This window comes from Lutra lutra, chromosome 1, assembly GCF_902655055.1.
Source record: "Lutra lutra chromosome 1, mLutLut1.2, whole genome shotgun sequence".
Lineage (NCBI taxonomy): Eukaryota > Metazoa > Chordata > Mammalia > Carnivora > Mustelidae > Lutra > Lutra lutra.
Genome location: NC_062278.1, coordinates 162666618 through 162689622, shown reverse-complemented (window position 1 = coordinate 162689622; position 23005 = coordinate 162666618). Strand labels below are relative to the sequence as shown.

The following is a 23005-nucleotide window of genomic DNA, read 5'->3' as shown; positions in this document are numbered from 1 at the left end:
ACTCCGCTGTAGAGCCAGTGGGTAATGGTGGTAGATTTTAGTAAGTGCTCTCAAACCGGTGGTGTCTTGTGTGGTCCCTGGGGGATTGCTGCCATGCCGCCAGCTACGCAACTCAGCTTCACTTAGAAGTGACCTTCCAAAGGAGAGAAAGTAGCTGTGACCTGGTCATGAAACGGCACAAACTATGGCCAGTTATGGCTATGCTATTATGGCATGGAGGTGATAAGAATAATTTTATTTAGAGTTACAGAATACTGGGTATAATGTTAAAACACCAATAGCCAAGATACAAAGTGTCTTCTTAAAGACCCACATGGAACGCTGTTGGATTAAGTCCTAGTCAGTGGCTGAAGACTAGAAGATGACCTATGACCATCGCCTCAGAACACGGGGTCAGGATGGAAAGGAGGCCCGGGGGAGGTCACCAGTGCGGCACCTGAAACTCCACCCCCAGCCCCACTGGCGGAGGCCACCTGCTGCCTGCACCCAGTGGTGGCCCTGCTGTTCTCCTGAGCTGGACCTGTTCCCCAGAGATGTGGCCCTGCTGACAGTACTATAGTGCAGTCTGTACCTGCTTCCCCTTCTCTTCCTCCCCTTCTCCCACCCTGGGTGACCCCAACCACATCCTGTGGCTCTCCTGGCACCCCCATCTCCCCAACTCCCCCTCCCAGCCCTTGCCCCTAACAAACCCCTCACATGACCAGTTGCACTAAGGCACCTGTTTCCCCAGGGACTGCAATGGACACAAGAGGATGTGCTCTGCCCCTGGGGCTCCATTGTTCAGAGTGGTTTTGGAATCATCTTCCCTGAAGTGAGGTGCTGTGAGCTTCATGTCTGTAGCTCCAGGTGGTTTGGGAGCCCAGGAATCATCTCCATGTTTTCTCCCTCATGGATTTGAGTGTATCAGCAAAGCTTTCAGACTGCTCCTTGATATCACACTTGCATGTCACAGGGTCCACCCCCCACCCCAAATCTGTAGCCTTCTCAGCCTCCAGCACAGCAGTGAAACTGAGTATCAGGGCAGCCTGGCTTCAGGCTAGGTCTGTGTGAATAGAACTGAGTTACTGAGCAGCCTCCCTGCAACCTTCTCATCCTGTGCTTTGAGTGTCCTCTGTCTCCTCTCCACAGGAATGCTGATGGTCTGTATAGTGATTGGTGCTCGGAAGCTCGGCCTCAACCCAGACAACATTGCCACGCCTATTGCTGCCAGCCTGGGAGATCTCATCACATTGTCCATTCTGGCTTTTGTCAGCAGCTTCTTCTATAAACACAAAGGTAGGGGGTGCCCCAGGGAGGAGGGGCCCACGATCAAGGCTGGGTCTGATATTCGCACCCAGCTTGCACCATTCAGATCAGGCACCCTTCACACAGAAGGGAACCCATGGGGTCTGTCATGGGATGAGAAATCCCACTTTTCCAGAGGCAAAGCCTGAGGTCATTCAGCAACTTTGAGGTGTTCTCCAGCAGGTACCTGAAGCTCTCCCAACCACTCAGGTCAACAGGTACATTGTCAGTCTCCCCCTTAGGACAGGGGTGCACAAGGAGACCAGGGAGGGCTGGAGGCTAACAGAGCTCCATGGAAAGGCAGTTCACATTGGACGCATTCAGACCACCTGGGAAGCAACTCCCAAAGAGGAATGCCACAACTTTGGGCAGTGAAGCAGACACAGCATAGGCTCTTTCTATAGATGTGAGGCAGGAGAAGCCCCAGGCTCCTCAGAGGGTGGCCCAGTGTCCTGGCCAGCCTCCAAGGGAGGGATTTACATATCCTGTATGACAAACCTTCATGGCCAGAGGACCTCCGTCCACCAGGAGTCTCCCCAGGTCTTCTCTGGGAGCACCAAGGTTTCCTCACGTCCTGGGCCGTGTTGATGGGCAGCATCCCCCTTGCCAGATGGTTCTCAACTTCCAGCTTTCCACAGCTGGCCACTCCCCTCTGAGCCTCACAGTTGTTACTTTCCCCCTCAGCTGACCACCCACAATTGTTTGGATCTAGTAAGTGTGGATTCTGAGCATGGTCACTACCCTGAGTGCTGGGGGGGAGAGGGGCATCAGTGAGTGGAGCGGATGGTGAAGAGGACAGTGGGGAGCAGTAAAGTATGTAGTGTCACTCCATTGGAGGAAATGCCTGGAGAAAGGCACAGCTGCAGTGAAGCCCTGGCTTTGCATTGCCCTGTGGGAACATGAACCCAGGACCATGAGAGATCATCCAGCCTCTTCATGCCAGCGTCTTAAGCATACTGACCAGGTACCTGCCATGTACAGTATTCAGGCACTGGGAACCTTTCCCTATCCGCTCTGGGCCTGGCTCCTTGCCACCCCGGGATATGCTTGCCACTGATATTTAATGGTTGGGAGATTCTCAAGGTTCCTGTTAGTGGCAATCAAGATCTAATAATAAGATGACCTAATTTTCTTTTTAAACAAAACTGAATTTAAAACAAGATTTGTGTATGGGTTGATTAATCGAGTTTTAATTGTAAAACAAATGCAAGTCATAGGTATCCCTAGACCCTTCCTCTCCACCCTGCTGTACCCCTACTGAAATACTGCATGTTTTCAACACATGACCTACTAAGCTGTTGAATAGTGTTAGTCTGTACATCTTTCAAATTAGACTGTGAAGATACCTTGGGTGTGCTTGGGGGGTTCATTGGGCCTGGGATATATCAGACAAATCTTCACTGATAAGGAGTGAGCTGTTGACCATGTCACCTGTCAGTGTAGTTGGGAAGACAAGCCATATGCAGAGGGATGTATTCATCATGGTGGTGGGAAAATATGAGGTGGAACCTCTGCCAGGTCCCAAGTCATTCTAGAAAAATTGGACTGCAAAAGTATCCTGCAAGTAATGCTCCTGTAGACTGCTGCCTCCCAGAGCCTTTGAGATTTGCTTAGAGCCTGTTGGGTCTGTCTATCATCTCCTGGGATGGTGAAGAGGCTGGCCACTTCTGCCATAAAGCACTTGGTCTGTAGCCCACCGTGGATGTGGCCTGCCCTTCCTTGTAGTCAATTGCTCCAGGAAAGGAATGAACTGTAATTTCTTAGTGCAGAGAAAGACAAGAGGGAGATGCTTCTAATGATGCTGATCAGAGAAAGGAGTATGGGGCACAGACCTACCTGCACACCTCTGAGTGCTGAGGCCCACTCTGCAGAGGGGCATGCACCACCCTGAGCCTGAGCCTGCCTTTTGGATGTGGGCCTGGGGGTGAGAAGACTGTTCTAGAGAAAGCTTGTGTCTTACTCTGTGTGCATTTGGAAGGTGACATGCAGACTATAAGTAGAAAGAGAGTGTGTGGGAATGGCAATGATATGTGTTGGGTCTTGGCCTGGCCCCAGGTACAGTCAGGTGTCCCAGACCCAGGTCTGTATTCATAGCTCATGCCAGCTCAAGAAAATGACATAGGGGGGTGCCTGGGTGGCTCAGTGGGTTGAGCCTCTGCCTTCAGTTCAGGTCATGATCTCAGGGTCCTGGGACTGAGCCCCGCATCAGACTCTCTGCTCAGCAGGGAGCCTGCTTCCCCTTCTCTCTCTCTGCCAACTTGTGATCTCTGCCTGTCAAATAAATAAATAAAATCTTTAAAAAAAGAAAAAAAAATGACACAGGGGCATGAGTGGCTGCAAAGCTGACCATGTTCTGGGCTCTGAGATGCATGGATGCTGAGGAGGTCACCTTGGACTGGCCTCAGCCAGGAGCAGGATGGGCATCATTAATTAACTCTGGCTTTACCCTGATTTCTGCATACTGGCTTGAGTCCTGGAGGGCCGTCTCTTCACACTGTAGTCTCTCCTATACCTATCTGAGGGGTAGTTGAGAACATGAAGTGAGTTTGTGCTTGGGAAGTGCTGAGAGCAGTGCTGGCCCATGGTCACAATCCTGTAAATGCCACCATTAATACTAATAATTAGGTTGGGATGGGAGGAACTGGAAGAGGGTTCTTATGTCAGGAAAATAGTGAAAAAGAGAAGTGAAGGGGACTCTGTCAGAAATTGAGGACAAAGAGGAGCTTTTCAAGTTGCTTCATTAGATGGTACAAATTACTGAGAGGTATCTTAGGTTGGTCCACCGTAAGCTGCTGGGGACAGAACTGTCTTCTAGTGCCCTTAGTGCTCAGCCCACCTTTCATCTTTGGGACCCAGGCCATGGCCCAGGAGGCCATGCTCATGTGCCCTGGCACGCATCCTGTCTCTCTCCCCACAGACAATCGATATCTGACACCACTGGTGTGTATTGGCTTCACGGCCCTGATCCCCGTGTGGGTCCTCATTGCCAGGCAGAGCCCACCCATCATGAAGATCCTGAAGTTCGGGTGGTTCCCAATCATCCTAGCGATGGTCATTAGCAGGTGAGCATGAGCGAGGGCTGCCACCAGCTTCTAACTTCCCAGGCCGCCCCAGCCTCTGAGACAGGGAGATTACCTAAGACCCATGGTGCCTCTGGAGTGAGGGGGCACTCATGGTTTCTGTGGGCTCCCCTACTAAGTCCTGGTGCTGGTTGAGTCATGCCTTTCTTCTTCATCTCTTTCCCTCTCATTAGGAACCTTAGGGCTTACTTATTCTGAGAGGCAGCCCTATTTACAATTGCGGGAGCACCAGAGAGCCAGGAAGAGCCGAACTTGGGAACATCAAATGAGCGCAGGAGTGCCTCAGTTCCCTGTCCCCTCATGGCATTGCAGGACACTGGCTCTCCCCCTCCTATGCTGCCAGAGGTCTCACTGGCCTGGACCCCTGCGTATGCTGCAGGGAGCCCTGTACCTGGCTCTGTGAACACCATTTCTACAGCATGGCTGCTGGTGGGACCTGGAAGGCTGAGAGACTAGTAGCCTCAAGCCCCTTAGCTCATCTCAGGTCTTCCACCCTGGAAACCGGATCCTCCAGAGCCCTTTCTGTTAGCAGGCCTGGATAGGGACCACCCCAGTCTTTTCTGAGGTGCTTTCCTAACTTTGAATCTCAGGGAGAGGCCATTATGGTCTAGGTGTCTTTGCTTCCAGGAAGGTCCTGGGCTCCTTAAACCGATCTAACTTTTCCATGGCTGTAGGGGGGCAGGACAGCCTTTGCTAAACTATTGGGGCTGGTGAGAGTGAGATATTGTTGTGGCATCTCCAAGAACAAGCAGTATGGGATGATACTCATGCAGGTTCCATTTTCTGCTCGGGAAAATACCATTACAGTTACAGTTCAGGAGCAGTCACATGGCAGAGCCCAGCCAGCTAAGTGGCTTTGAAGAGGAGTTTGACATTTGTTTTTAGTAGGCTGACATTATCTGATGGGTCTTCTGGAAAGTGGGAGGGCCGGGTGATGAGATATTTTGTATAGAGGTGTGCCAGGTAACTACACCTACCTGTACACAGGGGCATGAGTGTCACCTACAAAAGTAAACTAACCATTTGGCCTCTACTTTCTCCCCAGTTTCGGAGGGCTCATCTTGAACAAAACTGTTTCTAAACAGCAGTACCAAGGCATGGCCATATTTACTCCTATCATATGTGGTAGGTATGGGCAGCACCATAACCCGGGCCCTCTGGGCTGCACTGGCCCCCAGAGCTGGGTCAGTGGGATCTAGACAACAGTGACTTCAGAGATCCGGCCCCAGGCCCTCAGAGCCATGGCCATTCTTCTGCTGGGCAGCGGCTGCTGGGCTGGTTTGTCTCAGGTGGAAGGAGAACCTTGGGGAGAAAGTCCTGCCCACTGCTCCACCAGCTCACATCCTTTTCCTCACAGTCACCACGGAGACTTGAACCTTCCCCCAGAGCTAAATCCCACCTGTTGAAGGCACACAGTGTCTAAGCCAGGATTCACTGGAACATGCAGATGAAATGTGGCCTTTAGAACTGGGGTGTTGGCTTCTCATGGTTTGGTTTTTTTAAAACTTAGATTCATTGATGACATTTGAAACTCAGACATTTGTACATAAAAAATCTGGATTTCTGTCTTCTTAAAAAGCAAGGCTGTGACAGTATTGAATTTACATTCTGGGTGAGGTGAGAATCAGCTGCCACTGAGATAGGGCTTATGCTGTTCCATTGGCCTGAACCCCCTCCACTCCCCATTGTCTTTTACCGGACCCTTCACTGATTAACCTTTTAGGCTTAGACCCCGTGGGCATAAAAGGACCCCTTTTTTAACCAAAGTTTGGTTCGTGTACATCTTCTGATAAGGATCTGTAAATGAGACTGACCAGTCAGGAGAGGAACCAAATGTGATAACATACTGCACACTTCACTTGGTCCCAGGCTCTGGTGTTCTGGGGCTGTAGAAACAGGCTTCAGGGGCACCTGGGTGGCTCAGTCAGTTAAGCAGCTGCCTTCAGCTCAGGTAATGAACCTGGGGTTCCAGGATTGAGTCCCACATCAGGCTCCCTGCCTAGTAAGGAGCCTGCTTCTCCCTCTACCTGCCACTCCCCCAGATTATGCTGTTAATCTCTCTCTCTCTCTGTCAAATACATAAACAAAATCTTTAAAAGGAAGGAAGGAAGGAAAGTAGAAAGGAAGGAAGGAATAGGCTTCAGAGGCCCTTGGGAACCCCCTCCCCCTACTTTCATGGGAACCCAGGTGATTGTTCCTTACATGTCAGTGGGCCACCCTGCAGGTCTGCTCCCAACTGTGGCAGGGCTGGCCTCTCACACGAGGGGCCAGCCACCTAGAGGACTACAGCGGCCAAGTCAGGTCCTGATGTTTAACACTTGGAAATATTTCCTTGGATGTCACCAGCTCAGATGCCTCTGGGGCCACGAATGCAGTTTGAATGAGTTCAGCAGGTGTGATAGTAACTGGGCAGTAAGGAGTGGGACGGAACAGCCACACTACAGAGCATGTTCCTGATGTGGAGTGAGCAGGGCCTGCTCAGCACCAGCCAGTTGCTCCCTGGCAAGACTGGAGGTCTGGAGTTGCCTCAACAGACTTCTTAGGAAAAGCTGGCAATTAATTTGAGTTACATTTTTTTAAAGTTTTTTCCTTTTTTCAAAATCATGTGCATAACACCCAGTGCTACACAACTATTGAATCATTAAGCACTAAATGAAAAACTAGTGATGTACTATGTGGGGGCTAACTGAACATAATAAAATCAATCAGTCAGTCAGTCAATCAATCAATTGTGTGGGTCTAGCAAAATAGATCTCAGCTGTCCTCTGCCCACAGACCATTCTTTGTATACAGGGTAGTTAGTTTTTCCCTCTGGAGATCACTGGGCACATCCAGCCCAGTGAGGGGTTAATCCCCAGGGGGCTGAGGAAATAGAATGGGGGCAGCCTGCCCAGCTTCTAAAGGAGATGGCCATGGGTAGGCCCCATCCTCTGCCAGCCCCAGATCCTGGCCCTGCAGAGGGAGCTCAGCATGGCCTTTGTCACCTGGGCCCTATGGTCCTGGCAGGGCTGGGCACAGTTCATTTCCTGTGCAAACTGGGACCTCAATCGGCAAGCCCCAGGCCTGTTGCATATAATAGCTCCTCTTCCCTTGTTGCTGTCCCCCACTTTCTTTTCTGTCCCACCTTAGGAGAAAAAAACCCTTTCATTTTCTCAGATGTTCCAGTCTGTAATCTGATTCCTGTCACATCCTACGACCTTAAATGGCTTATCAAGATACCCTCCCATAGACTTTTCTGTCACTGCCCTTCCTTCCTCCCTCCTTCCTCTTGTACACCCCCTCCCTCTACCCAACAAATATGTATTAAAAACCTACTTTGCCAGTCACACTTCCTTCACCATAAGAGATAGCTGCTAAGGTGATACCTCACTCACAGGGTCCAGTTTACCCATGCTTGGGGCCAAACAAGATCTGTGGTGAAGTGGGAGGGGAGGAAGATAAATCCAGTGCTGAATCAGTCAAGGAAGAGTTCCCGGAGGACATAGACTTAAACAAGAGATAGAACTTAGAGACTGGTGTTCTTTTTCTCCTCCCAGGTGTTGGTGGCAATCTCGTGGCCATTCAGACCAGCCGGATCTCCACCTACCTGCACATGTGGAGCACGCCTGGTGTCCTCCCCCTGTGGATGAAACAGTTCTGGCCTAACCCATGCTCCACTTTCTGCACCTCAGGTGGGTCTAATGTCTTCAAGAAGCCATGTGACCATTTCTTTACACAAGTAAAAATTGCCATCATTGGAATCTGCTCTGTAGTAACAGATGTTGAGACCACTGTTGACCTCAGCCCAGATCATCAACATTCCCAGCTCCTCCTCCCAGAGACCTGACTCCCTACCCCTGCCACTAGTTGATTCATCCATTCATTCAGATATTTATTGAAGGTCTGCCAGGTACTAGGTGTCAGGTTGCAGTGATGAGTCAGAGAAAGCTGATTCTTGCCCACATGGATTTACACAATCCAGAAGAGCAGATAAACACACCAAAAAAGGAGAATTTAACTACAAATTGTGGAATGCTTCTAGTTTCGTTGATGTGTTCTATTGTATCTGTAATTCCTAGCTTATTGATCTCCACTGTAATCTTGATTATTTCCCTTCTTGTGTGTGGGGTTGGCTTAATTTGTTGTTGATTCTCCGGTTCTCTAAGGTGTAAAGAGAGCTGGTGTAATTCTGGATTTTTCAGGTTTTTTTGAGGGAGGCCTGGATGGCTATGTATTTCCCCCTTAGGACTGCCTTTGCTGTATCCCATAGGTTTTGGACTGAAGTGTCTTCATTCTCATGGGTTTCCATGAACTCTTTAAGTTTTTCTTTGATTTCCTTGTTGATCCAAAGAAATCTTAAGCAAGATGTTCTTTAGCTTCCAGGCGTTTGAATTACTTTCAAACATTTTCTTGTGGTTGAGTTCCAGTTCCAAAGCATTGTGATCTGAGAATATGCAGGGAATACTCTCAGTCTTTTGGTGTTGGTTGATTCCTCATTTGTGACCCAGTATGTGGTCTATTCTGGAGACAGTTCCATGTGTACTCCAGAAGAATGAGTATCCTGTTGTTTTAGGGTGTAATGTTCTGTATGTATCTATGATGCCCATCTGGTCCAATGTGTCATTCATGCTCTTGTTTCTTTATTGGTTTTCTGCTTTGATGATCTGTATATTACTCAGAGTGGTGTGTTAAAAGTCCCTATTATAATGTGTTCATATCAATATGAGTCTTTATCTTGATTAACAGTTGTCTTATGTAGTTGGTTGCTCCCATATTGGGGGCAGAAATATTTGCCATTGTTAGATCTTCTTGATGGATAGATCCTTTAAGAATGATGTAGTGTCCTTCTTTATCTCTAACTACAGTCTTTAGTTTAAAATATAATTTATCTGATATGAGAATCACTACCCCAGCCTTCTTATGAGGCCTGTTGGCATAAAAGATGCTTCTCCATCCCTTCATTTGCAGTCTGGATGTATCCTTAGGTTCAAAATGGGTCTCTTGTAGACAACATATGGACGGGTTCTGTCGGCATATCCAGTCTGCAATCCTGTGCAGTTTTATGGGATCATTTAGGGTGTTCACATTGAGTGTGATTATTGAGGGATACGTTTTTATTGACATTGTGTTGCCTGTGAAGTCCTTGTTTCTATAGATTGTCTCCATAAATTTCTGTTCTATGACACTCTTGGGTTCTTTCTTCTTTTATAGAATCCCCTTAATATTTCTTGTAATGCTGGCTTGGTGGTCACATACTCTTTTAAACCTTGCTGGTCTTGGAAGCTCTTTATTTCTCCATCCATTTTGAATGTCAGCCTTGCTGGATAAAGTTCTTGGCTGCCTGGTTTTGTTTTGTTTTGTTTTGTTTTCATTTAGTGCCCTGAATATGTCTTGCCAGCCCTTTCTGGCTTGCCAGGTTTCTGTGGACAGGTCTGATGTTATTCTAATGGGCCTTCCTCTATATGTAAGGAATCTCTTCCCCCTAGCTGCTCTCAAGAGTTCCTGTCTAAAATTATGATTCAACATTTTCACAATCAGGTGTCTCAAGGTTTTTCTAGATTCTATGATCTTGGGGGGAAACCTTTCTGCCTTCTAGGATATGAGTGCTGGTTCCATTCCCCAGAGTGGGAAAATTTTCATGGAGAATTTTTTTTTTTTTTTACTATATTGTCTAGTCTTCTTTCTTTCCCCCCGCCTTCAAGGATTCCAGTAATTGTGACGTTGGAATGTTTCATGGTGTTATTTATTTCCCTAAGTTGTTTTTTTTTTTTCATGGCTTTTAAGCTGTTTGTTCAGGCCTCCTCCTGATCCTTTTTCTTTATCAGTTTGTCCTCTAGATTACTAATTCTATCTTCTGCCTCAGTTACCCTAAAATGCTAGAGGACTTAGATTAGACTGGAACTCATTGATAGCATTGTTAACATCTTCCCTGCTGGCTTTCACTTCTGCCCTAATCAATTCCATTTTGTCATTAATGGTTTCCTCCAACCTAACCATTGCCTGGATAATTGTTAGCCTGAATTCCCTTTCTGGCATACTGTTTATGTCCATATCCAATAGCTCTGATGGAGAGGGCACTGTCTCTGAATTTTTCCTCTGCTGGGCATTCCTCCTCCTAGTGATTTTGGTGAGAGGTGGGTGAGAGGATGTGTAGCTGACTGTATCAACCATGATTCAGGCAAGGTGCACCCTAGAATACTTCTGAGCAATTGGGAGTCACCACCAAAAGAGAGAAAAAAGAAAAAAAGAGAGATAAAGAGAGAGGCAGGAAAAAAAAAAAAAAAAAAAAAAGAAGACACAGCCAGAATGGGTGTGTAAGATGTAAGATTTATAAGGTACAGAAACAAAAACAGACAAAAAGACTGACAAAAGTAAATGACAAGAAAAATAGAACACAGCCAAAATGAACCCCAAGTATATGATTTGTATAAAACAAAATGAAAACAAATACACAGAAACACTGACAGAAGTGAAAGATGGGAGGGTGGTTATAAATCCTCAGTGTGTGGGAAGGTTATTTTGATTCTTCCTAGCGGTATCTTGATATATTAGTTAAAGGATTCAATTTTACTGAAATAAAGGGGGATTAAAACTGGTTTATATTTGGGGTAGCATTGATTGGGGAAAGGGGATGACCTTGAAGCTTATCTCTATATGAATATTTAAAAAAATAGAAAAGGAAAACACAGGTGTATGTATCAAAAAAGTTCAAGTTAAAAGGTATTATGGAATTTGTTGTATTGAGCCTCTCGTGATGGCAAATAGGTTAAAAAAATAAAAAAAAATTTAAAGTAATGAGAGTTGTGGGGACGAATTAAAAATAAAAGTTGTGTCTATGAAATATACAGGTTTTAGGGCAATACAGGGAGCTTAGTATCTTCTTTGTCCCTGATATTAGGGTTTTACAGTTTTATGGGGACACTGTGGTGGTTGTCCTCTAATTTTTTTGGCTGGCTTTCTGGGGAGGGGCCTGCCGCATGGTTTTTCAGGCAGTCTTGCTTGGGTTGAGTCTTCCTGCCCCCTATGAAAGGCTGGGTTTTGAGGAAACTGGTTTTTCAGGCTTTTGTTCTCTGGAGGTTTTTTGGGTTTTGTTTGTTTTTCCTTGGTGGCTTTTGGTAGGTCTTGGGAGGTTTAGAGGAAAGCAAACTGCACCCAGAACTCTGTCTCAGAGAGAAGCCTCAATCTGTTCCCCTCTGGGAGGTCCAGAACACACAGACTCCCCCTCTGCCACCTCCCATGGGCAGATCATGCCCCCAGCCACCATCTCAGGGGCCACGGGAGCTCCTGCTTGTCTCTGTACTCTGGTGCTACTAAAACAGTGAGTGATATTAGTCCATGTAGCCCACTTCCAGTGGCTGCCTTTGTGGGGGCCGCTGTCTGAGCAGGTCCAGACCACCAGAGAGATCCCAACCAGAGATGGACTCATATTTTCATGCCCACCAGGGCTGGGAGCGTTCAGACTCTCTCAGGTCCTAGAGACCACCGGCTAGCCCCTACAGGGACCTCTCTCAGGGGAGGGTATAGAGCATGGCTCAGGCCCAGTTGTGCAATGCACATGCAGCATGCAAAAGTCTAGAGAGGACCGCCTGGCATCCACCCAGACTCTCTCATGCTTGCCAGAGGCTCAGGAACCATGGACTGGAGGCTTTGCTGCACTCTCTGGCACAGGTGGTCACAGGTATTGGCCCTCCTGGGTCCATGGGCTTAAGCCCGTGCCCGTGACCACCCAATTCCACCAGTTGCCCCTTAAGATCTCTTGCTCATTTTGAGTGTTTTTAACCAGACTCCAGGTTAATGCTGGTCCCCAATCACAGGGCACTCTTGTATTGGGGTATTACTTTCCTGTGGGTCACTTCTGGTGGCTCCCTCCCCCTTCTGTTTATCTTCCAATATCAGTTCAATTTTTCCCACTCCATTTTACCCATCCATTGGTGTCTTCTGCCCCTATAGAGATCTAGAAATGTATAATCCTACATCTCAGACTGATTTCATGGGTGTTCAGAGTGTTCTGGTAGATAGCTCACTTTAGGGGACAGGTTGAAACAGCTTCTCCTACTTCTCCACCTCCTTCCCTTTTTTTCTTTTATAAGAAGTGATTTCTGATCAAATCCCAGGCATTCAGGGTATATATTGTGAAACTCTGGGTCTCATTTAAGTCTTTTTCAGCTATCTTTTCTGACACTGCACTACTGAAGGAAAGGGAATACATCACTTCCTAACTGCCAGGTGAGGTTAGAAGCCTGGGTTTCTCCCCCATCCCCACCGTCACCACCATCTTTGTTCAGACTCTGGGGGAAGAGGAGTACTTCTTTGCTGATGGGCTAGGGAGGAGTCCACGTTCCTTTGACACCACCCTGGCTGAGAGAGAGGGATACTTTATTTTTGCTGCCCACATGGCCTTCACAGACATGGTTGGGTGGAGAGCTCATTACCAACAGGCAGAGTATGTACCACTTACTCTCCACTCAACCTTCTCTATCCCACCTCAACCAGAAAGGGTGAGTGCCAGATTCCACCTAGATTTGGTCAGAAGTTCAGGCTCCCCACTTGGCCTTTGCTGATGGAAGTTGGGCTGTAGTTTTTCCTGTGCTGTTCAGCTGGAATAGAAAAGTTGTTGTCCTGTGTTTTGCTAGGCTGTCCCTCTTTTGGACCTTTGGCTAGACAGAGAAAGCTTTTATTGAGTCTTTTTTTTTTTTTTTTTTTTTTTTTTTTGTCTGTACCAATTGACATATCTGGGTTGCTGACTTCTCCAGCATTTGGTCTGGGATATATGAGGCAAAACTCTCACAAAACACCAAAACAGCAACTCAGGGAACTCACTTCCATGTTGCCCAGTTCCCTGGCCAGCCCACATTTTCTCTCCACCTTTTCAAATTTTATGTTTGTTTTATATCTAATGTCCAGAGTCCTTTTTAGTTGTATGTAGTGAGAGGAATAGGAAGAAATATGTCTAGCTGTCTTGTCTTGAAGGGGAAATTCCCATTGTATTTTCTGATTTGTCTTCGAAGTATAGAAAATCTATTTCTATTTCTCTATTATTTCTGTACCTATCTTGGTTTGGGCTTCTATAAAAGAAGTATAGAATAGGTGGGTCATAAACACAAGAAACTAATTTTTTATAGTTGTGGTTTGTGGAACCAAGGTCAAGGCACTAGCAAATTTGTCTGGTGATGGCCTATGTCCTAGGTCATAGACAGCTGTCTTCTCACTGTGTCTTCACATAGTAGAAGGGGTGAAGTGTCTGAGGTATTTTTAATAAGATTATAAGTATTAATGGCATTTATGAGTGCTGTACCCTTATGACTTAATCATCTCCAAATGCCATCACATTGAGGGTTTTACTTACAACATATGGATCTGGGTGGTGGAGGGCACCTAGAAGCTGTAGTAGCATCTGAATATTTCACTGAATTGTTATTATGTAGTGTTTCTACAGATTTTCTTGAATTTTAGTGACAGCTGCCAATAGCAATTATTTGTTTTGTTTCTACTTTTTTTTTTTTCAAAGAATCTTTTCATACTGTGTTTAATTTTTCATCATGAATAATAGACTTTGGAGCTCTTGAGTGTTCTCACCCTCTCTCTACCTCTTATTTTATGGTAGCGTTTTTAGCTTCTAAACTGTATGGTTGTTCCTCCTCTTTCTTCTTAGTTTATGAACTATATTAACTCAGAGGCGAATGGAGACTTTTTACTGAAACTCTGTTTCTGTTTGAAAAGTCAGTTGCATTCACATGTACAGTTTCTTAAAATGTGTGTGGTTGGGGCACGGAAATCACACTTTTTGCAGAGTCTCAAATTTTTAGAGTACTAAAGCGAAACGAGAATGTGCTGAATGCATCCCTGAGGCAAAGCGTGAGGAAGGGGCTGCCTGAGGTCCCCCATGAGTGTGCCGCCCTTCCCTGGATTACTAATTCCACATGCTGAGCCTTCGTTCAAGCACATTCCAGAGCTCTCTTCCACTTTCAGCCCCTTGCATGTTTTCTTTCCTCTGCCTCTGCCCAGAGTCCTCTCCTCTGCATTCATATCTCAGCCAAGATGTCATCTTCTCTGGAGGACTTCTAAGTCTCTAGTATTCATCCTACTAATATACACTTTGTTCTCTATCACATTATCCTGGCTTATTTTCATCCTAGCACTGGTCAGTTTGAAATGACTTTTCTTGTTTGTTTCTGCTACTCGATTCTGGTTTTGTTTATTTTTTCTCTTCCCTAAAATGTCAGTTCCATGAGGGAAGGGACAGGAGTATATCCCTATATACAAGAACATGCCTGCCACAAAGTAGGTGCTCAGCAAACACCCATGTAATAAATAAATAATGTGCATGCCTCACTGGAGACTGCCATAAGCCAAAGTGGCCTCTGCTGCCCAACAGGTCACAGAATCTCCTTGGTTTTATTTTTTTCCAGAAGTTAATTCTGTATCAGCCCGAGTCCTGCTCTTTCTGGTGGTTCCGGGTCATCTGATTTTCTTCTACATCATCTACTTGGTGGAAGGCCATTTGGTCCCAAACAGTAAGATCTTTGTGGTGTTCTATCTGCTAGCAAGCCTGATCCAGGTAAGGATGATTATAGCAGTATCAAAACAGCACTCACTGGTTAGCCAGCAAGATTTGTCTCCCTGTCCTGGGAATGATGCTGGGGGAGATAAGGTTGGGGTTTCCTGGACATGGCTGGGTACAGCCCTCATCTTCCAAGAGTCAACTTGTTCAAGCACAAAGGCAGGATCCAGACACAGAGGCCACTCCACACTCTGTACTGCACACTTCCCCCTGCACATTCCACACAGCACATGCTACACTGCACACTTCGTAGGGTACACCCCCCACAGGGCACACTCCATACCACGTATAGAACACTGCACACTCCTCAGCAGAGGATCAGAGGATGGTCCTGAAGTGGCAGCAACTTTCCGTGAAGCAGGTTGATGAGTGGGTCCAGCTGGGGAACTAGGCCATGCGCACCATCCATCACGGAAAGGGTGGGCAGAGACCAGCCCCCTTCTGGAGTGTTGCTAAAAGGCATGTATGGACTTCAGTCAGGGCTGAATGATGATAAGGACATGATGAAAGAGATTAAGCTGGTGCCTCCCTCTGGGTGGTACTTAGCAGACTGTCTGCCCAGACTAGCTGGCTGATGTCCCTTGTGGGCCCAGGTTGTTGGCAGAGAGAACTGTGGGCACTGAAGGGCAATTCTAGGAGGCATGTGCTACAACGAGGTACTGACGTGTTCAAATCTCCCTGAGTTAGGGCATTTGCAATTGTAGCACATCTCTGACCCTGAATGGTGGGCTGGGACACTCTGAGACACTGTTTTGAGCAGGAGCAAGGAAGGGGCTGGAGTGTGCCTGGGACAGGGGACTGAGGAGCGCTGAAATAAGGCCGGGACTGTGTTCACTACCCTGTGGCACTTTCAGGAAAGGCTTATTGTCCAAAGCTGCCCATACAAGGACCTTCAGCAAATTCAAATTGAAGTCCCAATAAGGCCTATGTCTTGAGTTTCCAAAGACAGTGCAACGAGCTGCTGTAGCAGAGATGGTCTTTCCAGCACCTCAGTTTGCCATGAGCAGGGCCTGACCACAGAGAAGGAGGCTAGGCAAGTATGGGTGAGGGTGGACTTCCTGCCTTTGCATGAGCTCAGAGTTGGGCATTGACCCCAAGAAAAGCTGGAGAAAGGGGACTCGTTGGAGTGGACATGTCCACCTTGGTATCTGCCTTTGAAATTTGCTGGTGTTTCTTAGTGACACTTGGCTTTCTGACTTAGTTGTAATTTTTTGTGTCTGCTTGCCCTTATGCCAGGTGACAATTCTGCTGTACCTGGCAGAAGTGATGGTTCGGCTGACGTGGCACCAAGCCTTGGATCCAGACAACCACTGCATCCCTTATCTCACAGGGTTGGGGGACCTCCTAGGGACTGGCCTTCTGACACTCTGCTTTCTTATCAACTGGTTATTGAGAAATGAAGCAGGGCTGGATGGCTTCTCAGAACCAGCATCTGGACCTCCATAATGAGCCCAGGCAGCCTCAGTTGCTCAGTAGAACTTTCCTTCACACAATCAGGGTACAGCATACAGTTTCTCCCTGCCTGGGTCTTCTGGAAGATGGTTGACACCTTCTGGAAGATAGTTGACACCCTGACTCTGCTGTGGCCCTTTGTCAGTCTGCAAAGGACACTGACACACATCTTTACTCTGGAGTTGGAACCTGAGCCTATAAAGGTGAGGGAGGAGTGAAATCAGAAGCATTGTTTGTGTGTGAATATGACTACATGTTCCTGGACATAAGTGTGCACCCATGTGCTTGATGAGTGCAAATGAGTGCAGATGTGTATGTAGAGAGCAGGGGACTCTGGCCTGAAGTTGCTGAAGGAAGAGACATGTCCAGTACACATGGGAGATATGCTGGCACTGTTTTGTGCCCATGCAGCCTGGTTTGGGGAGAAGCAGGAATGAGATGCCTTCTGTGCCCAAGCCCCAAGACTGAGCTGTGGCTTAAGTTCAGTTTTCACCATGTCCAAGCATTGTGGGCCATTCTGCTGGAGTGCCTGCAAATGCAGTCCTTCCCAGGACAGCGCTTTCTTGTACACCCTTCATCTGCTCCCAGTATTTAATCCTGTTGGTATTTTTTTCTCTTCTTCTTTTTATGTTTATGTGAAACTTCTGTTTAGAGTTTAATGATTAGAGAAGTATAAAATAAAGCATACAGTATATTATACTTGGCCTTTGTGTCCTTAAAGATAGTTCATACCACCATGAGCTTGGGGTCTATAAGTAACAAGACCTTTGGTATTTCACTAGTTTCTGTTTCTTAAACTCTGCTCTCCAGCACAGAAGCATCAACATCACATCAAAACTTGTTAGAAATGCACATTGTTAACCCACCTTCCCTTAGGCCTGCCAAATCAGCCTGTCTTGGGGTAGAACTCAGCAGTGTAGGTTTCATAAGCCATGTTGTTCTGTTTGAGAACCACTGCTCTATAATGCTGTCACTTTTTTTTTAAAGAGTTTATTTATTTAATTGACAGAGACACAGTGAGAGAGGGAACACAAGCAGGGAAAGTGTGAAAGGGAGAACTAGGCTTCCCATTGAGCAGGGAGCTCATTGCTTGATCTCAGGGGGCTTGATCTCAGGGCCTTGGGACCATAACCTGAGCTGAAGGCAGATGCTTAACAACGGAGACACCCAGGCACCCCATGCCCTCGCTTTTTAAAATAAATGTTCCTTCCTGTTTCTTTTTTTTCTCTTTGAAATTTATTTTATTTATTTATTTAGGGAACACACACAAGTGGGGGGAGTGGAAGAAGGAGAGAATCGTAAGCAGACACCATGCTGAGCATGAAGCCTAACACAGGGCTCAATCACATGACCCCAAGAACATGACTGGATCATGTCATCAAGAGTCAGATGCTGGGGCGCCTGGGTGGCTCAGCGGGTTAAAGCCTCTGCCTTCAGCTCAGGTCATGATCCTGGGGTCCTGGGATCGAGTCCCACATCGGGCTTTCTGCTCGGCGGGGAGCCTGCTTCCTCCTCTCTCTCTGCCTTCCTCTCTGCCTACTTGTGATCTCTATCTGTCAAATAAATAAATAAAATCTTTAAAAAAAAAAAAAAAGAGTCAGATGCTAAACTGACTGAACTACCCAGTCACCTTTATGTCTTGTTCCTTATTAACCCATTATGACAACTTAATTTTTTATAATTTTATATTATGTTATGTTAGTCACCATAGAGTACATCATTAGTTTTTGATGTACTGTTCCATGATTCATTGCTTGTGTATAACACCCTTTGCTCCATGCAACATGTGCCCTCCTTAATACCCATCACCCAGGCTCACACATCCTCCAACTCCCTCACCTCCAAAACCCTCAGTTTGATTCCTAGAATCCGTAGTCCTCATGGTTCATCTTCCCCTCTGATTTCCCCCACCCTCATTTCCCCCTTCTTTCTCCTAAGGTTCTCCATGCTATTCTTTATGTTCCACAGGTAAGTGAAACTATATGATAATTGTCTTTCTCTGTTTCACGTGTTTCACTTATAATAACCTCCTCCAAGTCCATCCATGTTGATGTAAATGTTGGGTATTAATCCTTGCAGATGGCTGAGTAATATTCCATTGTATATATTAATGACATCTTCTTTTTTTTTTTTTAAGATTTTTTTTCCCTTTTTTTTATTATTATATATTTTTTTTAAAATTTTTTTATTTTTTTCAGCATAACAGTATTCATTATTTTTGCACTACACCCAGTGCTCCATGCAATCCGTGCCCTCTACAATACCCACCACCTGGTGCCCCCAACCTCCCACCCCCCACCCCTTCAAAATTCTCAGATCGTTTTTCAGAGTCCATAGTCTCTCATGGTTCACCTCCCCTTCCAATTTCCCTCAACTCCCTTCTCCTCTCCATCTCCCCTTGTCCTCCATGCTATTTGTTATGCTCCACAAATAAGTGAAACCATATGATAATTGACTCTCTCTGCTTATTTCACTCAGCATAATCTCTTCCAGTCCCGTCCATGTTGCTACAAAACTTGGGGATTCATCCTTTCTTTCTTTTTTTTTTTTTTTTTTTTTACAGCTTTATAAACATATATTTTTATCCCCAGGGGTACAGGTCTGCGAATCGCCAGGTTTACACACTTCACAACACTCACCATAGCACATACCCTCCCCGATATCCATAACCCCACCCCCTCTCCCAACCCCCTCCCCCCATCAACCCTCAGTTTGTTTTGTGAGATTAAGAGTCACTTATGGTTTGTCTCCCTCCCAATCCCATCTTGTTTCATTTACTCTTCTCCTACCCCCTCGACCCCCCATGTTGCATCTCCTCTCCCTCATATCAGGGAGATCATATGATAGTTGTCTTTCTCCGATTGACTTATTTCGCTAAGCATGATACCCTCTAGTTCCATCCACGTCGTCGCAAATGGCAAGATTTCATTTCTTTTGATGGCTGCATAGTATTCCATTGTGTATATATACCACATCTTCTTTATCCATTCATCTGTAGATGGACATCTAGGTTCTTTCCATAGTTTGGCTATTGTAGACATTGCTGCTATAAACATTCGGGTGCATGTGCCCCTTCGGATCACTATGTTTGTATCTTTAGGGTAAATACCCAGCAGTGCAATTGCAGGGTCATAGGGTAGTTCTATTTTCAACATTTTGAGGAACCTCCATGCTGTTTTCCAGAGTGGTGGCACCAGCTTGCATTCCCACCAACAGTGTAGGAGGGTTCCCCTTTCTCCGCATCCTCGCCAGCATCTGTCATTTCCTGACTTGTTAATTTTAGCCATTCTGACTGGTGTGAGGTGATATCTCATGGTGGTTTTGATTTGTATTTCCCTGATGCCGAGTGATACGGAGCACTTTTTCATGTGTCTGTTGGCCATCTGGATGTCTTCTTTGCAGAAATGTCTGTTCATGTCCTCTGCCCATTTCTTGATTGGATTATTTGTTCTTTGGGTGTTGAGTTTGCTAAGTTCTTTATAGATTTTGGACACTAGCCCTTTATCTGATATGTCATTTGCAAATATCTTCTCCCATTCTGTCAGTTGTCTTTTGGTTTTGTTGACTGTTTCCTTTGCTGTGCAAAAGCTTTTGATCTTGATAAAATCCCAAAAGTTCATTTTTGCCCTTGCTTCCCTTGCCTTTGGTGATGTTCCTAGGAAGATGTTGCTGCGGCTGACGTCGAAGAGGTTGCTGCCTGTGTTCTCCTTGAGGATTTTGATGGATTCCTTTCTCACATTGAGATCCTTCATCCATTTTGAGTCTATTTTCGTGTGTGGTGTAAGGAAATGATCCAATTTCATTTTTCTGCATGTGGCTGTCCAATTTTCCCAACACCATTTATTGAAGAGGCTGTCTTTGTTCCATTGGACATTCTTTCCTGCTTTGTCGAAGATGAGTTGACCATAGAGTTGAGGGTCCATTTCTGGGCTCTCTCTTCTGTTCCATTGATCTATGTGTCTGTTTTTGTGCCAGTACCATGCTGTCTTGATGATGACAGCTTTGTAATCGAGCTTGAAGTCCGGAATTGTGATGCCACCAACTTTGGCTTTCTTTTTCAATATTCCTTTGGCTATTCGAGGTCTTTTCTGGTTCCATATAAATTTTAGGATTATTTGTTCCATTTCTTTGAAAAAAATGGATGGTACTTTGATAGGAATTGCATTAAATGTGTCGATTGCTTTAGGTAGCATAGACATTTTCACAATATTTATTCTTCCAATCCAGGAGCATGGAACATTTTTCCATTTCTTTGTGTCTTCCTCAATTTCTTTCATGAGTACTTTATAGTTTTCTGAGTATAGATTCTTAGTCTCTTTGGTTAGGTTTATTCCTAGGTATCTTATAGTTTTGGGTGCAATTGTAAATGGGATGGACTCCTTAATTTCTCTTTCTTCTGTCTTGTTGTTGGTGTAGAGAAATGCAACTGATTTCTGTGCATTGATTTTATATCCTGACACTTTACTGAATTCCTGTACAAGTTCTAGCAGTTTTGGAGTGGAGTCTTTTGGGTTTTCCACATAGAGTATCATATCATCTGCGAAGAGTGATAGTTTGACTTCTTCTTTGCCGATTTGGATGCCTTTAATTTCCTTTTGTTGTCTGATTGCTGAGGCTAGGACTTCTAGTACTATGTTGAATAGCAGTGGTGATAACGGACATCCCTGCCGTGTTCCTGACCTTAGCGGAAAAGCTTTCAGTTTTATTCCATTGAGAATGATATTTGCGGTGGGTTTTTCATAGATGGCTTTGATAATATTGAGGTATGTGCCGTCTATCCCTACACTTTGAAGAGTTTTGATCAGGAAGGGATGCTGTACTTTGTCAAATGCTTTTTCAGCATCTATGGAGAGTATCATATGGTTCTTGTTCTTTCTTTTATTAATGTGTTGTATCACATTGATTGATTTGCGGATGTTGAACCAGCCTTGCAGCCCTGGAATAAATCCCACTTGGTCGTGGTGAATAATCCTTTTAATGTACTGTTGAATCCTATTGGCTAGTATTTTGGCGAGAATTTTTGCATCTGTGTTCATCAAGTATATTGGTCTGTAGTTCTCTTTTTTGTTGGGATCCTTGTCTGGTTTTGGGATCAAGGTGATGCTGGCCTCATAAAATGAGTTTGGAAGTTTTCCTTCTATTGCTATTTTTTGGAACAGTTTCAGGAGAATAGGAATTAGTTCTTCTTTAAATGTTTGGTAGAATTCCCCCGGGAAGCCGTCTGGCCCTGGGCTTTTGTTTGTTTGGAGATTTTTGATGACTGTTTCAATCTCCTTACTGGTTATGGGTCTGTTCAGGCTTTCTATTTCTTCCTGGTTCAGTTGTGGTAGTTTATATGTCTCTAGGAATGCATCCATTTCTTCCAGATTGTCAAATTTGTTGGCGTAGAGTTGCTCATAGTATGTTCTTATAATTGTCTGTATTTCTTTGGTGTTCGTTGTGATCTTTCCTCTTTCATTCATGATTTTATTTATTTGGGTCCTTTCTCTTTTCTTTTTGATAAGTCTGGCCAGGGGTTTATCAATTTTATTAATTCTTTCAAAGAACCAGCTCCTAGTTTCGTTGATTTGTTCTATTATTTTTTTGGTTTCTATTTCATTGATTTCTGCTCTGATCTTTATGATTTCTCTTCTCCTGCTGGGTTTAGGGTTTCTTTCTTGTTCTTTCTCCAGCTCCTTTAGGTGTAGGGTTAGGTTGTGTACCTGAGACCTTTCTTGTTTCTTGAGAAAGGCTTGTACCGCTATATATTTTCCTCTCAGGACTGCCTTTGTTGTGTCCCACAGATTCTGAACTGTTGTGTTTTCATTATCATTTGTTTCCATAAATTTTTTCAATTCTTCTTTGATTTCCTGGTTGACCCATTCATTCTTTAGAAGGATGCTGTTTAGTCTCCATGTATTTGGGTTCTTTCCAAATTTCCTCTTGTGATTGAGTTCTAGCTTTAGAGCATTGTGGTCTGAAAATATGCAGGGAATGATCCCAATCTTTTGATACCGGTTGAGACTTGATTTAGGACCAAGAATGTGATCTATTCTGGAGAATGTTCCATGTGCACTAGAGAAGAATGTGTATTCTGTTGCTTTGGGATGAAATGTTCTGAATATATCTGTGATGTCCATCTGGTCCAGTGTGTCATTTAAGGCCTTGATTTCCTTGTTGATCTTTTGCTTGGATGATCTGTCCATTTCGGTGAGGGGAGTGTTAAAATCCCCTACTATTATTGTATTCTTGTCGATGTGTTTCTTTGATTTTGTTATTAATTGTTTTATATAGTTGGCTGCTCCCACGTTAGGGGCATAGATATTTAAAATTGTTAGATCTTCTTGTTGGACAGATCCTTTGAGTATGATATAGTGTCCTTCCTCATCTCTTATTATAATCTTTGGCTTAAAATCTAATTGATCTGATATAAGGATTGCCACTCCTGCTTTCTTCTGATGTCCATTAGCATGGTAAATTCTTTTCCACCCCCTCACTTTAAACCTGGAGGTGTCTTCGGGTGTAAGATGAGTTTCTTGTAGGCAACATATAGATGGTTTTTGTTTTTTTATCCATTCTGATACCCTGTGTCTTTTGATTGGGGCATTTAGCCCATTAACATTCAGGGTAAGTATTGAGAGATATGAATTTAGTGCCATTGTATTGCCTG

At 45.1% G+C, this 23005-nt stretch overlaps 1 protein-coding gene across 8 annotated transcripts in view; it reads left to right on the top strand.

Moving 5' to 3' along the window:
* The window catches only part of SLC41A3 (solute carrier family 41 member 3), an 86148-nt gene extending 69093 nt beyond the window's left edge, over nt 1-17055 (top strand). For 6 of the 8 annotated variants that reach the window (XM_047742634.1, XM_047742675.1, XM_047742643.1 and 3 more), the window contains 5 exons: nt 1129-1275; nt 4202-4346; nt 5410-5489; nt 7901-8035; nt 14753-15936. In XM_047742634.1, the coding sequence (XP_047598590.1) occupies nt 1129-1275; nt 4202-4346; nt 5410-5489; nt 7901-8035; nt 14753-15270 (1025 nt within the window). In that variant the 3' untranslated portion in view covers nt 15271-15936. Of the gene's footprint in view, nt 1-1128; nt 1276-4201; nt 4347-5409; nt 5490-7900; nt 8036-14752; nt 15937-16140 lie in introns of those variants that run through there. The other 2 variants (XM_047742684.1, XM_047742691.1) reach the window with 2 other exon arrangements.
* The last annotated feature ends 5950 nt before the right edge of the window (nt 17056-23005 follow it).